Raw genomic sequence first — 15,462 nt, forward strand, 5'->3', positions numbered from 1 at the left:
GGTAGCGGCCAAGAAACCACTTTTGCGGAAGGGGAACAGGGTGAAAAGGCTGAGATATGCTAAAGCTCACAAAGATTGGAATGAGGATCAGTGGAAAAGAGTATTATGGAGTGTTGAATCCAAGTTTGAAATTTTGGGTTCAATCGTCGACAATATGTTAGAAGAGTTGGAGAGAGATGGACGAATGAGTGCTTGCGGCTTTCAGTGAAACATGGTGGAGGGTCTGTCCTGGTTTGGGGCTGCATTTCTGCCAGTGGTGTTGGCGATCTTGTCCATATTGATGGGATCATGAATGCTGAAAAGTACAGACAGGTTTTAATTCATCATGCCATTCCTTCTGGAAAGCGCCAGATTGGGAATGGTTTCATTTTTCAGCATGATAACGATCCCAAGCACACTGCTAATGCAGTGAAATCATATTTAGCGAGGAAAACAGCTGATAAAACACTGACAGTCATGGACTGGCCTCCACAGAGTCCCGATCTGAATATTATAGAGGCAGTATGGGATCACCTGGACAGAGAAATAAATAAAAGACAACCTACATCTAAAGAAGAACTCTGGGAAGTGCTGAAAGAAGCCTGGTATAATATACCAGAAGATTACTTCAGTAAACTTCAGGATAGTCTCCCCAAAAGAGTTCAAGATGTGCTTAGAGCCAAGGGAGGTCACACTGAATACTGACTTTTGCCTGTACATATTTCCTGTATTTTCTGTTTGTATCTTAATACAGAGACCGAAAAATAATTATGGATGGTCATTAAAACTTTGCTAAAAGAACAAAGCTGGTGGTGGCCTAAGACTTTTGCACAGTACTGTAAATGCAATAAATAAATAAGCAAGCAAGCAAGCATTCCCACGTGGGCTGCCTCCAGACAAGGGCTCCTCACACTCCCAGGGAGAAGGCATGGTGCATCCAGCCTTTCTTTTCTGAACAGATGACCTGTGATAAGAGACAAAACAGAAGCAGTGGTCAGAAAACACAGGAGAGTTACAAGTGGAAGACGACGACATAAAATCCTGTGAAAGAGGCCGGGCCATGGCACGAGGAAAGCCTCGCTGGGAAGCACCAGTGGCAGCCTGTATTCAGCAGAGGGGCAGCTCTCCCCAAGTGGCAGCAGGACCACCACTTTCCTGTGCTGCTGGGTGGTTTCCCTGGCATCAGCCTGTCTTCCCAGGTGCTACGGCAACCCTTGTGCCACATCATTGCTGAGCCGTGCTGCTCTCACCCATGTCAGGGATACTGGAGCCCCCAGTAGCCAAGAGCACCTCTCTTTCCCATGGAACGGCTTCTTCCTATGATCTGGGCATCTTGCTTTGAGCAGAACGGCCATCTGTGGTGGTGGGTCAGGTCTGTGGGAACCTTCAGTGCACAGAGCTGGGAGTGCCCTTGACGTTGCTGGAAAAGTTTTGCCACTGGCTTGCACGTCAACATGGGTTCTCAGGGGCACCAGAACTATCACGTGGCTTGCGAGGCTGCAGTGAACCACTTGGCGAACCTGGAGCTGTATGCCAGTTACGTCTATCTGTCCATGGCAAGTGCCTCCTTCTTCTCTCTCCTGCATTTCCAGGGCTCATAGCCTGCTGTCATTTCCCCAAGTCCAATGGTCCCATGTAACAGAAGAGCGAGTGGAGAAATGAGTCTGGAGCGGCATGGTGGATGGGGAAAGTCGGAGTAGGTCCCAAAAGACTGAAAAGGTCCCAAATTATGCAGCTGGAAGGAGGGTGGAGCTGCAAGGAGGGTGGAGAGCGTCGGGGGGAGTCAGGGCAAGTGAGTTGTGTAGTGGTGAGAGTGTTGGACTAGGAGTCGGGAGATCCGGGTTCTAGTCCCCACTCGGCCATGGAAGCCCACTGGGTGACTTTGGGCCAGTCACAGACTCTCAGCCCAACCCACCTCACAGGGTTGTTCTTGTGAGGATAAAATGGAGGAGGAGGATCGTTGTGTAAGCTGCCTTGGGTTCCTTAAGGAGGAAAAAAGGCGGGATATAAATGTAATAAATAAATAAATAATAAATAAATAAATGGCGAGAAAAACTGTGGGACAGCCAGGCAGCTGCCACGGGCCTACCCTGCTCCCACGGATGGGGCCCCCCCGTCTGCCTGTTCTCCCCAACTGTGTTTGGACCTGGTGGCAGGCAGCTCCATGCCCCTCACTGTTTTAAGTTTCCACAGATGCCCTGGAATGATGCTACGTTAGGGCATGGTGGGGAAATCCGAATGCTGGGCAGCTTGCAAGCTACCCACTGCAAATGATGAGGGTGCTACATAGCCTTTCCATGGCCCGTGAGTGTATCCGGGGGGGGGGGGTTTACAGATGTCAGGGGGTCCAGCAAGAGTTGGTGGGATCTCCTCAGACCTGGCACCAACCCTGCCTGAAATCCAAACACTGCTTCTCCCAAGAAACATCCTTGCAGCTTTAGGCCAAACCGGCTTTGTTTGGGCCCCAGCCCGACAGGCAGTTGTCAGTCACATCTGAGCTCATTGCAAAAACCAATTGCCAGTTAGTGTCCATCATTTCCAACTGAAGACCAGGCCATAGCAAAGCGTAAAGGTTTATCTGGATTGCTTTAACGCAGGAGCATGTTAGATGCGTTCTGATGGACATCGGACATTTTGTGAAGATTGAAATTAATTGAGCATTCCTAAATCTTTTGGGAGGCCAGAAGGAAATGTCAGCACATTCTGGCACTTAGAGGTAAAGCTGACTGACTGCATGTCCTCAATAAATGGCCCAATTTCATCCTCACTTCCATACTTTAGCATTGAAGAACTGAGAAAACTGCTGTGTACTTTTTTCTGCACCTGACCCACAGATGGAATAAATAGCAGCGAAATGGCTGTGTCATGAGCTCCCATTGATTGGAGTGTCCTGTTTCTCTCCCAGTCCTACTATTTCCAACGTGAAGACGTTGCCCTCAAACATGTAGCCACATTCTTAAAGGAAAAGTCCCTTGAGAAGAGGGGATATGCAGAGAAGTGCTTGAGATACCAAAACAAACGAGGAGGACGCATCATCCTTCAGGACATCCAGGTGAATTCACGGACTTTCTGCTCCAGTCCAGTTGGACTCTGACAGTTTTAAAAATAATTTATGCCCAGTTGTAAGTCTTATAAATATTTTGGAGTGACCTGTCTGAAAAGGTCCCAAACTATGCAGCTTGGTTACTTATGTGTTTGGGCAGCCAGTTTGTTGGGTTCAGGCCAGCTCTGAGGTTAACCCAGCGTCCTCTTAGCCTCCACAATCATTCCTTGTGATCCTGGCCTAGCACGATTCCCCACTTCACACTGGTTCCTGCCTATCCCACGTTTCCAGGGCCAGAGACTAGAGATCCGTTTGCCTCGTACACCTAGAGAGAAAGCTGTACCCCTGTGAAAGTGCCCGTTGAGCCCAACTCAGCTTCCATACATGCCATCAACATGGCGATGTAACCTGTGAGCTCCTGGCTACCATCCAGGGTGCCTTGCAGGGGGCTTGCGACCTCCATAAGAGTTGCAGGTTGGAGGTCCAAGATGGTGGTTACGCAGAGAATCTAGAACGTTTTGTGAATGCTGCGGGAGTATGCATGGTCAGGCGCCTGCTAAGGGCCCGCACCCAAGCAGGGACCCAGCAGGGATCCTGCTCATCACCCTTGCAGCCTGCGTGTTCTCCTGCTTCTTCGCTCTGGCACAGGCCGCTGTGGATGGCGAGAAGGAGGAGGAGATGCCCCTGACTGCTTGCTCACTAGATCTCTGCCTGCCAACAAGCACGGGGTGGAAAGAGGATGAAGAGAAGCAGCAGCTGGTGACAGGGGTGGGGAGAAGGTGGACTTTCCCAGGGAGGGGGCCCAAGGAGGGTGTCTTGCCTAAGGGCCCCCGACCTGGAGCCTACACCGCCACCACCAAAGATCTCGTGACAAGCCCAACCATTTTAGCCTCCTTTAACAGACGTTGAGCTAGTTCCCCTCCCTGATCCCCTTTCCTCAAGGCACATTGCCTCTCCTGGTCTTGCTGATCTCTTCGCTGGCCTGGGAGAAGCCCCCTTTCTAAGGCTCTCCACTCCACATTCTGTTTTTGCAGCCAAGCCAAAGCCTCTCCACCCATGACCCCCTGAGAGGTGACATCCTGAAAGCTGCCCATACTGTGCAGCCGCTCAGCGGGGACCACTCCAGCTCTTTGCCTTGCATCCTGTAAAGCTATTCATTCAGCTCTCCCTTTTCACCAGCACTCAAGCTCCCCTTGGCTTCCCTTGGCATATGAGCTGCTGTCGCAATCGCTGCCTTGCCGTTTCCAGAGTGCCTCCTCCTTCCAGTCCGTTTCTGGCAACCGTTCTTTTCCCCAGTCTCCATTGTCCTCTGTCTCTGCTGGGCGTATTGCAGCTACTGTCCAGGCCCATACGCTGGAGGCTTGGTTTGCCAAGCCAGCCTCTTCTCTCTTTTGCGATGCGTGTGCATGCATGTGTTAAAGACAACGCCTATAATGCTGGACTTGGATTGCAGGCTGAGCTCTTTCCCCTACATAGCTGAAGCACCAGGGAATGCTGGGCCCCACGCAGCATTCCCACAACCATTGTTTCATGTCGATGCATGCAGATTTGCACATGTCTGTGAGTGGAGCATGTGTGGCAGCAGCTTTGGGATGGAAAGGACTCTTTTGCCAGGTTCCTAGGTGAGAGTGCCTTTAGCTAGGACTGATTTTACCTAGTGAGACAGATTTCAGCAAGCCCAATGTGACGACTTGCCCCATAGGAATAGTTCCTTGGCTTGTGCAGGAGAAGGCAATCTGCCTGGATCTTCTGAAGAAGGTTAATGCCTGGGCTTGTTGGTTGCAATGCAAAAGTACTTTTGGTTGCCACCCAGCAGGGCTGGCAACATATTTTCTATTACACACATAAGGGCATCAACTGCAAAGAGTTCTGTTGTGTGAATTGTCCCTGTCCTCTTTGAAATACATGCAAGAGAAGGGCTGGGCAGGACCCTGCTCTCCTCTTCTTCAAAGGGAAAACATGACCCCTTTGCAACCGATATGGGTTTGCCATGATCCAGGCACACGGTGCAGTGTGAGGTGGCCATGCTGAGCTGAATGGGAAGCTGGCAGCAAAGGGAATCCGTTTCTTCAATCAATTGAAAGTGCTTTTTGAGTTGACTGCCAGGGGCTGCTAAACTCTGCCCTCATGGTGAAAATGTTTTTTGTATGAACTGCCCCTGAGATTGGCATGAAACAAAATGCCATTATCCCCCCTGCCTCCCTGCTAGTTTCAACTGGGGGGGGGGAGTAAAGGAGGGGTTCCCCAGAGCTGTGTAGGAGACTCTGGGCCTGTTTCCATGAGTGATTTACTCTGAACGGGATGAGTTTGGAGGTTGTTACGGATACATGATGTCGTGGCCATCCAGCAGCCACCCCGGAGCTTATTGCAAAAAACCAGATTTTCTGAGACTGCTTATACTCCGATTCTTTTCCTTAATTCAGCTTGTCGGTGCTTCTATTGTGGTATACAGCAATCCTCTTCATTTACTACAGTGTGCTAGCCCTGACCAGAGGTGTGCCTTTCACCGTGACCCTGGTCAAGGGGTGTTTCCTCAAAGTTTTCCTTGCCTGCTTTTCCCTGATGTTTCCACCATTTCCCCACTGGCCACCAGAGCTTTCCTTTTTTTTAAAGTAAAGGATTAAACCGAAACAGCGCTTTAGCATTACATTGCGAACCAGAAGTAGGCACTCCCCATTCCCCAGCCACCAACTGTATTGATGTTGGACATTTAAAGCTGTTACTCTATCAGGGGCTAAGGCTTACACTACTAAAAGTACTATGGAGTGTACATATATAAGTACACTCTGTACTTATAAGTACACGTACATATATAAGTTCTGGCCAGATCGCAGTTCTAGAGGCAGTTACTGCAGAATCCTCAGTTGTGCATTTAGAAGGCATCATTATCGCTCGACAGCGCAAAAAGCCCCAGTTCTCCAGCAGCACCTCTACCCCCCTCTCTCAGTATCTAACTATAACACTATTGCACATTTTTTCCATCAATACACATACCCCCATGTCAGTAACTCAGTATCACTCTATCCCTCAACTGTGAAATAGCACTAACAGACATTTGTGCTATCGCATGATAGCGCATTAGTTCAGGGGGTCCCGCTAACTCCTGCTGTAGTCAGTGAGGCTTGTTCCCTAAAGTGCACTATCATGTGTTTGCGCTACTGCGTGAATGTGCTATCGCGCGATAGCACATTTATTCAGGGGTGCCTGCTAATGCGGAAGCCCAGTATTCAGAGGGAAAGGGGGGAAATTGGTGGAATCAGGCATAGGTCTGGGAAGTCTACTCAGAAGTAACTCCCGTTGCAGTCAATGAGGCTTGTTCCCGAATTTACTGAGATTGCCATTAAGCAAAAACACTAAGTACACCCAGGGTACATCATGTATTAATCTCGTGAAAGGCACAGTAACTCCCCTAATGGCTGTGAAGTGCTATTTCCAAAGCTGTGTGTCTCTGCTGTTTGGTTCAAGCCTTTTGGGGAGTAATTAATTCCAGCATCAATCCTTTGCATCACTGCCTAACCAGGGTGTCAGGAGAAAGGGGAGAAGAGCTTGAAGAGGGGAGCCTCTCTTATTGGTTGAGCAGCCTCTGCCTGTCTGATGATGTTCACTTCCAGTCCCCGCCCCCCACCTGGAAGTATGTTTCTGTCAGTGACTTATAATGGTGTGGTACAGTCCTTGGTGGAGCCCTGCACTGAGCCATGCCGATTCCATGAAAAAAACAGTATTCCTTCATTTGGTTGACCCTTCTGTTGCCATGGAAACACAGCCACCATAAACCAGGCAAGGCTCTTCATATGCCCTCATACTGGACGCCTAATATATCTCTGCTACAGCTGATGTCCCTCTTCTTCCTTGGCAGAAGCCAGAGCAGGACGAGTGGGACACCAGCCTGGAAGCCTTCCAAAGTGCCTTGCGGCTGGAGCTGAACGTGAACCAGGCGCTCCTGAACTTGCACAAACTGGCCACAGAGAACAGGGATCCGCACGTAAGTGACCTGGGGTTAGTGAGCAAGATGGAAAGCTGGAGGAAGGGAGGTGCAGAGGAACCTGAGAAGGAGCCTAAGGTGCAGGGGAGCCTGAGAAGGCCCTGATCAGCTTGTGCTGGAGACCAGCCAGCCCCTGTGTTCGGGGACAAGAGATCACGTGGAAAGGCAGCTTCCTTGGTTTGGCAGCTTCCTTGGCCAGCAGCCCTGCAGTCCCAAGCAGAGGCCATTCCCATCCCAGCCATGCTACCCAAGACCTTTTCAATTACAGTTGCCGGGGACAGGGCCTTGCACCTTCTGCATGCAAAGCACTCGCCCCACCACCGAAGGGCTCAGCGTCCTGCTCCTCCCGTAGTCGTTCCATGGAGCATGCAGACCTTGGCCATCTCATCCGACCACGGGTCTGAGGAGGAAGGTTTAGGCTGAAAGTCCAGCTGCCTTTGGGAATGTGTCCTGAGCCATTCTCTCACCCTCCCCTGCTTGCCTTCTCTGTGCAGCTGTGTGACTTCCTACAGTCCCAGTTTTTGGAGGAACAAGTGGAGGCCATCGAGGGGCTAGGAGACCACCTGGCCAACCTGAGGCGCCTGGGAGTGCCCCAGGATGGCCTGGGAGAGCACCTGTTCAACAAGCTCAGCCTGGGAAACGGCAGCGGAAGCTGGAGGCACCACGCCCTCTGATCAGTGGCTCTTGGTCCCATTTCGTCCCTGCAATAAAAGATGGCTTTCAGTTGGACCTACTGGAGGGGTGTGTGTGCTTATTGCTGGGTAAGGATGGTAGTGAGAGTTTGGATAGAGACCTCTAACCCCACCCTCCCGGGGACACACACAACCCCCCCCTGGGTCCCATGGAGAGAGGGCATGGCATTCTAAGCAGTTTCAGTCTAGCATGGAAATACATCCTTTGGCTTAGAGAACCATATTTATGTATTATGTACACATATATTATTTCTATTTCCTCCAGGAGCTCCAAGCAATGTCTCCCCGCCCTCCCCCCACACCTTTTGAGAGGCAGTGTGGTGTAGTAGCTAAAGTGTTGGACTGGGAGTGGGGAGAGCTGGGTTCAAGTCCCCACCTGCACATGAAGCCCACTTGGTGAGCTTGGGTCGGTCACTGACTCACAAGGTTCTTGTAAGGACAAAATGGAGAAGAGGAGGATCATGTACACTGCCTTGGACTCCTGGGAGGAAAAGGCAGGATATAAGACACACACACATACACACACCTGTGCTTACAACACCCCTGTGAGGTAAGCTGGGTTGAGGGACAGTGAATGGCCTGAGGTCATCCAGGGAGTTCCATGGGGAGCTGAGTGGGGATTTGAACCCAAGTCTTCCCAGCCTTCATCTGACACTCTCACCACCACACCAGCCTTCCCACACCTCCTGCCCTCCCAATGTGCTGGAATACAGCTCCCATCGTCTCCAGCCAGCAGGACCATTGGCTGGAGAAGATGGGAGTTGCAGTCTAAGACATCTGGAGGGCACGAGGCTGGAGAAGGCGGCAACACATCATGCTGGTGTTCGCATAACTCCAGAGCAGTTAATAGTTCCATGCATCCCGAGGCTGAGCTTTATTCCAGAGAAATTCACCTGGGCTGAGCTCTGTTCCGGATTAATTAACCTAGGCAGAGCTCTATTCCTGAGTAATTAACCTGGGCTAAGCTTTATTATGGATTAATTAACCCAGGCAGAGCTGTATTCTAGATTAATTAATCTGGGCTGTGTTCTATTCTGGATTAATTAACATGGGGTAAGCTCTATTCAGGAGAAATTCACCTGGGCTGAGCTCTATTCCAGATTAATTAACCTCAGCTGAACTCTATTCTGGCTTAATTAACCTGTTTTGAGCTCTATTCTGGATTAATTAACCTGGAATGCAGAGGGGAATTCCTGCGTGATGTGGCACTTGAGTGGGGAAGACGGGGCTTCCCAAAGCTGAGAAGCAGGGGAAGCGAATGCCCCATCCATTGCATGACCACTCTCTCCAGTCAGCTTAGCCACATGCAGAGCAGCTCTTGAGCTGCAGCTGCCGTCACCCCCTGCCTTGCCCCCTGCCTCTGACTGTAGCACAGCCAGAGACCAGAGGGTTACCCAATCAAAGGAGCTGGCAGTCCCCGCCCGCGCACCCTGTAATTGTAACTGAAACAAGACAAGAGTCTTTTGCACCTTAAAAACTGTGACGAAATGGCTGTCTTTTAAGTGAACAGTACTGACCCTATTTTGAGACTCAGCTAATAAGCCAGGCATCTTCACCCCCAGCTTCAGCTAAGGTGGAAGAAAGGCACAGGAACAAGGTTGAGAGTGAACACAAGGGGCTTCTCTATACGAGGCTAAAATCCTGCACCCTGACTGGGGCTTCTGCTTCCGGATTCTTTCAGGATTAAGGTCGGCTCCTTTACATGGGCTGACATGGGCTGTGAGGAGGGCGGGGGCCGGGGTGCTTTCTCAGCAAGCTGTATATGTTTCATTATACAGCCACTAGATGGTGCTGCAGTATAGTGGAATTGCACATTTTTCCAGGGCATCTATGGGAGGATATAGCGGAACAGAGAGAAAATACTAGACTTTCCTCTTCATGAAAAAAACTGTGATAATGGTTACTAAGAGCAGGAGAGGCCGTGGAGGATGACGAAGCCATGTAAAGGTCCGCAGACTTCTGTGAGTGGCCAATTTCGATCACAGGATAAAAGCCCTGTGTGGAGAAGCCCTAAGACCAGATCAAGCAATTCAGTTTCTAGGGGACTTCCTGAAATGCATGCCCCCAAGGCAATGGCAGGGGGTGGGGGTGGGGAGGTAAATTGAGCAAAAGCTGAATGTACTCCATAGCAAGAGTGGTATCTGGAAAGGTACCCGGTGAGCTCTCTGCAAGGCGCTCCTGCGGTTGCACTCCAGCCTTGACAGGGGTCGCTAAGTCATCATTTGTTAGCGGAATGGAGACAGTAAGAAGGACCCAGTGGGACTTTTGTTTCTGGCAAGTGCAGCTGTCATCCCCACGCACCCTCCTTTGCCATACGGGACAAAGGGCCAACTTGGCCCTTCTCCCTTGGCAAGTATCACTGTTTCCAGCACCTCTGAGCGCTGCCTGGTTCACCGGAGTTGTGATGTCACAGCTTTCCTCTGTGCCGTCTAAGAACCCTCAGGTTTGGGCAGCCAGAGTCGCTCGCCCCCTCTTGCCAGAGGCACGGGGCCATGCTGCTGGAAACACTCCGAGTCTCTCCTCCCAGAGGAAGGGCTCCGTGCTGAGATTCCTGAAGGCCTCCTTCCCGCTGGACTCACCAGGTTCCTGGCTTGCCAGAGCAAGATGCCACCGTCAGGTACCCTCCTCTTCACCTGAGACCAGGGGTTGCACTGCTCGCCAGTCCTGCCTTCAGGAAAGGGCTTCAGCCAGGGAAAGGAATATTGCTCTTGGAGGTTTGGAGTACAAATTGCATGCTTCAAGCCTCAGGAAGACTCCTTTCTGCAGTCTCGAAAACGACCTGTCGGCCTGGAGCTCAGCTAAGGATGCAGCTAATTTCCCCATCAAGGCATAACTGGGTGGAGACTGGAGCATCCCCCATTGGTCGAAGTGTTCGCAAATTATTTGCACAGCTAATTCCCCCAACACCAGCTCGTGCATTTGAATCTCTGTAAACCGCAATGAGGCATTATCTGCGTTACATCACCAGTATCCAACAGGGCGAGGCAGCTTTTTCTTAACCAGCCTCTGTGGTGTTCAGTGTAAATGAAAAAAAATTTTTTTGTTGAATCAGCTTTTACAGAAATGGTCCATATGGAAGCAAAGACAACTTTCCATTGCTGAAGTTGCACAGGGCACTCCAGTTCCTTCTTCCGTTCCTCTCTAACATTTATTATATTCCAAAAGAGATTGTAGGTTTTAGCTGTTTTTAAAGGGCCAATTCATTCTTCCATCATTATAGGAGGCCCATAAATAGACACCAAAAGGTGCTGTAGTTGAATCTGTTGCCACCCAGCACTACTGCATAAGTGATATCTACTCTACAGTACTGAAAATGGTAAAAAAAAAGAAAAAAAAGTATCATCCAATCAGGATTCCTCCATAAACTTAATTTAGCATGAGAATAAGGGTCAGATTGCAGCTGAGGAGACATTATAAGCATTTTCCTCCAGCCGCCAAAATTGTGGGTGGAGCCATTTCTTTCTTTAATGTGCTTAGATCATAATGCCACCCAGCCAAAAAGAAGTGTCAAATACTTCCACAGACTGGGCACTGGGCGCCCCCAGGGCTGCCTTGGAATTTTGGCCTGGCCTGAATCGGAATGTGAGGGGCCCTTCCCTTCGGGGAGAGGGTGGCGTACAGAACCGGGGGGAGGGTTGCAGGGGTGTGTGTCTGGAACGTTAAGGGGAGTGGGAGGGGGCACTGGGGGGAGGGCAGAATGGCAGTTGGGGCTGGACCACGGCAGGGTCTGAGGCACCTGAGGCAGCCACTTTGGGTAGTGAAGCAGGTTTGGGTCAGGGCCCCATCTATATGGCAGACGCCTTGGAGGTCTTCACCGTGCGCTCAGTGGCACCTTCCATGGCCTGCTGGTGTTTCCGCCTGCTCAGATGTGCCCCTCCAGGCCAAGCGCTGCCCACCAGCCAGAGATGGCATCTGACCACGGGGCTTGACCAAGCCCCCATTGCTGCCACCTGCCAGGGACTGCACTGACCACGCCTGTGTGTGTGAAGCACCTGCTGCCAAGCTGCAAAGAACTGCGCCTGGGTTTGCTTGTTTCCCTCTTCCCACCTCATCTCGTTCCCCTTTTGTGTCATGTCTTTCACACTGTAAACTCACTGGCAAGGACTGTCTTGTTTTTAATCTGTGTACAGGACTTGATACATTTCAGGCTCTTTATACAATAATAATAATCGGCAGCAGCAGCTGCTGCTGCTGGGCATTGCTTTGGTGGGTGGGCTACAAATTCTGCAAGCTGAAGAACAAAGCTCTGTAGGAAGCTGGCATGACTAGCGGCCTCTTGCCTGGCACTCTGGGCCTGGCCTGGCTCTTCCCCATTCAACAACAACTGGACATGCACACACGTAGGAGCTGAGGCTTCTCTTGGCATGGAGATAAAGTGATGGGAATATCTACATTTATTTGATTTATTTTATCCGGCTGTTGTTGAAGGCGCAGGAGCTGGCTCAGTAAAAGAGTTGGCAACCCGGCCTCTGGAGCCCCATGACCAGGACGGGGCCCTGAGAGGGCCGCCTTACGTGTTTTCATTCAAACCATGGCTGTTGCTGCTCTGGATCCCGGTGCTGTGTGTGTTTCCATGGTCACTGTGAAGCTGAGGTTCTGAGCCGGCTCGACTCATTCCAAAGGGGCTGCAACCCTTGGCACACTTACTTGGGAGTAAGCCCCACTGAACTTAACGGGGTGCCCTGAAACAACAGAGGATGTTGCTTCTGAGCTTGGTGGGGTGGGGGACCAGATGTGTCTCCCTTTGTTGCAGGGAGGCATTTTACCCTCTTCTCCCTCCAATCCAGAAATGCGGAGGCAGGAGACACAATTGGCAGGCGATTCTTGCCCTCGTGCCTGTCAAATCTCATCCTGACTGGGCCCCCGACAACTGAAAACAAACACCCACAGCAGGCAGACATAGCGGTTTCTCCCACGATTGGAAAATTTCACAGGGAGGTCATGGAACTCCTGTTCCGTGGGCTGGAAAAAATATCACATTTTTCCATTTGGGGAAAACACGAGACAGGCTGGAGGAAATGGTAGGAGATACCCTGGAGGGTAATGGCGCCATCTAAAGAGCCCGCAAACTTCCAAGACAGAGCCATCTCAATAGCAGGATAAAAGCTCCATGTGATGAACCTATTATTGCTACACCCCGAGCAGCATCATCACCCCCACCACCCCCGTGAGAAGGAAAGAAATGAAAAATAACATGACGGGGTCAGCCATCTAAAGAGAACAATCCAGTCCTGCAATGATACAGGATTGGGAAAGAACTGGCATTGATATGGAATTCTCCACCCATGTGATGGAGCCCAGAGCACATCAGCCAAAATGGACAGGTCCCTGCCCACAAGGAGCTTACAGTCTAAACCAGCCCTCCCCATCCTGGTCCCCTTCAGAAGTGTTGGAACACAAGCACCAGGTTGGGGGAAGCTGATCTCAATTCTGGCAGTGGTGAGAGGAGAGGGAGAGACCAGGGCAGGAAAGGGGACAAGGGAGCAAATGAAATTCCTGCTCCTTCGGTGTGGGGTGACAGGTGAGGTTTGAGATTCAAGCACAAAAGCAGGTCCTCATGGGGGGTGGGAGGGATCGGCCCCCACAAACTTGTTTCTCTCCCTGGCCCACAGTTATGGATCGGTGCCAGCTACTCTGAGTAGCAGCAGCCCAGCTAAGCCCAGAGAAAAGGCCCTCCAGGGTCCAGGCCCAGGGCCCTCAGACCTTTGGATGAAAGAGACACTGGGGGTTGGCCCTGGGACCTCCTGAACCCTGACCTGTACTGTGATCCTGAACAGCCACAGCTCTGGCTCTGTGCAGAAGCAGGAATGTGGGAATTGGGGCTCCTCATGCCAGAATGCTGCAGGGAGGTGAGGAGCTGTAATGGCCAAACTTCCCTCTGTGCACAGACCTTAAACCTACAGGAAGCGCCAACCTGTCCTGCCTCTGGTCCCCCGGTACTACGTGGCAGCGAGTTCCTGAGGAGGATACTGTCTCTAGGGTGCAAACACTGGTTGGGGCCAACCAGGCTGGTGCACCCCACTCAGGCTGCCCTCCACCTGAGCAGGAAGGGCCTTCTCCACCTGCACGCAGCCTTCAAAGAGGTAAGTGACAGGCGCCCACACACAAGCCCAGGAGTGGCTGTGGTGCTTCCTGCGAGGCGCTTGCGCATGAGGAATCCCCACCCGTTGTCCACCTGTCATCCAACCCTTTTCATGAGGCACCCGCATGGCATCATCATAAATCTGTGGCCCTCCCACCTTCTCCCTGGGGTTCCTCCGTCGCCCGCTGCTGGCTTTGTTCTTGGGAAGAACCGAACAGTAGCACAATCTCTGCAGATCCAGATCAATTTAGGGGAACTTCCCATCTTTTCGAGGTTCCTCCTGGAGGCCTGGACCTCGCTTATTCCTTCGCCCTTCGCACCGTTGCAGGGTGGCTGCACTGCCCTGTATTAGGCAGCTCCTTCCACCCCAGTGCGTTTGGGCGGAGGAAGGGGTGTCTTTCTCCTCCGTAGTCAGCTCGTTATTTTATCCTGCTTGATTCTTTAAATGTTATCACACATTTTCAGGTAATCTTTGTCCCTGAGATTATTGGGTGTTCTAACCTGTGAGGTACCCAGGCAGGTGGCTTGAGCTCTTCCACCAAAAAAGGCCTATGGAGGGCTTGTGGCTCAGGACTACTGCAGGGCTTTCTTCAGCAGGCACCACAGGACGTCGTCTGATTGAACACAGGGAGAGGCAAACGCTTGCGAGCTCTGACAGGAGCCTCCTCCTTTCCCCGTAGAGGAAGAGGCCCGAGTGTTTCGTCCATGGAGTCCAGGGCATACTCGGGTCCGCTGACGGAGAAGTCACCCTGGTGGTCGTAGGCTTTGCCCGGGAGCTGTGGCACACACCCCAGAGGAAGGCCAGGCGCCTCTGAATGCTCTGCTGGCTGCCCAGTACTGCGCTCTCTTCCACCACGTGAGTACTGTGCGCCCGCTCCAATGGTCAGTCAGTTCAGCAGAGACGCGGGAGTAGGACTGAGAGACGCTCGGGCTGGGGAGGAAAGGAGGACATTTTGCTTTGGGTACCTCCAAGAGGAGAAGGTCAGTCGGAGAACTGCTCTGTGTTGAGCCAGGGGAGGAAAGGATTCTGTTTTGTCTCTTTGCTTCTTCTTCGTAGGAGGCGGCCAAGATCCGAAAGGCAGCCCTGCACTATTACCGGGTTCTTCTGTAGCACCAGGAACATCGTGAGGACAAGAGACAGAACATCATAGACCTCATTGCGGCGCTGATGCATGTGGAGGACGAGGACGTGGCAGCGGTGAGGACCCTCCAAAGGCCTTCTGGCTTCCCCGCTGCGAGCATCCTCCTCCCCTCTTGCCACAGTTCACACACTGGTGCCGCTCAGCAACTCCTGGGGGACCGCAGCCCCTTCATGACCTTAGTCCACTTCACGCTTTGCTTACGGTGCTGCGCCTGAGAACGCTTGACTCCCTCTGGCGCCACCTTTGCCTTGCACTGGATCTGGGGCAGTATTTGCACACAGAACTCTACACGCAGGGGCTTCCCAGGGTTGTTTGTGATCATGGCTCCAGAACCCATGGATGTCCCTGTGCGGAGAGGTCTCTGCATGAGTACTTCCCTGCCTCACATGTCCAGGCCCATCCTCCCCTGGCTTAGCCCCTTCCCAGTCCCACCAGTACTGAGACTGACATCACTTTGGGGTGGCTGCTTCCTCTTTCTCAGCCTCTTCTGCAAGCCCCAAGGTCCCATCCAGGAATGCCAGGTGGCAACCCAGAGACTTTTC

The 15,462-nt window shown here is 51.8% G+C and overlaps 1 protein-coding gene across 1 annotated transcript; it reads left to right on the forward strand.

Annotated features, from left to right (window-relative positions):
* Nucleotides 1–1,433: 1,433 nt before the first annotated feature.
* LOC146338202 (ferritin heavy chain B-like) lies at nt 1,434–7,678 on the forward strand. The gene is made up of 4 exons (XM_084816366.1): nt 1,434–1,535; nt 2,885–3,031; nt 6,879–7,004; nt 7,499–7,678. Exons 1-4 carry the CDS (start codon nt 1,434–1,436, stop codon nt 7,676–7,678), a joined length of 555 nt encoding a protein of 184 aa, XP_084672492.1.
* The last annotated feature ends 7,784 nt before the right edge of the window (nt 7,679–15,462 follow it).

This window comes from Heloderma suspectum, chromosome 10 (genome assembly GCF_057233095.1).
Source record: "Heloderma suspectum isolate Gila_16-S chromosome 10, 16-S_ref, whole genome shotgun sequence".
Taxonomy (NCBI): Eukaryota; Metazoa; Chordata; class Lepidosauria; order Squamata; family Helodermatidae; genus Heloderma; species Heloderma suspectum.

What these genes read in the sequence shown, in the direction of transcription:
- LOC146338202 (XM_084816366.1), top strand. Translation starts at nt 1,434, where the DNA reads ATGGGTTCTCAGGGGCACCAGAACTATCACGTGGCTTGCGAGGCTGCA. An exon ending in TCATCCTTCAGGACATCCAG is followed by an intron (nt 3,032 to 6,878) that starts GTGAATTCACGG and finishes CTTCCTTGGCAG; the next exon opens with AAGCCAGAGCAGGACGAGTG. An exon ending in CAGAGAACAGGGATCCGCAC is followed by an intron (nt 7,005 to 7,498) that starts GTAAGTGACCTG and finishes TTCTCTGTGCAG; the next exon opens with CTGTGTGACTTCCTACAGTC.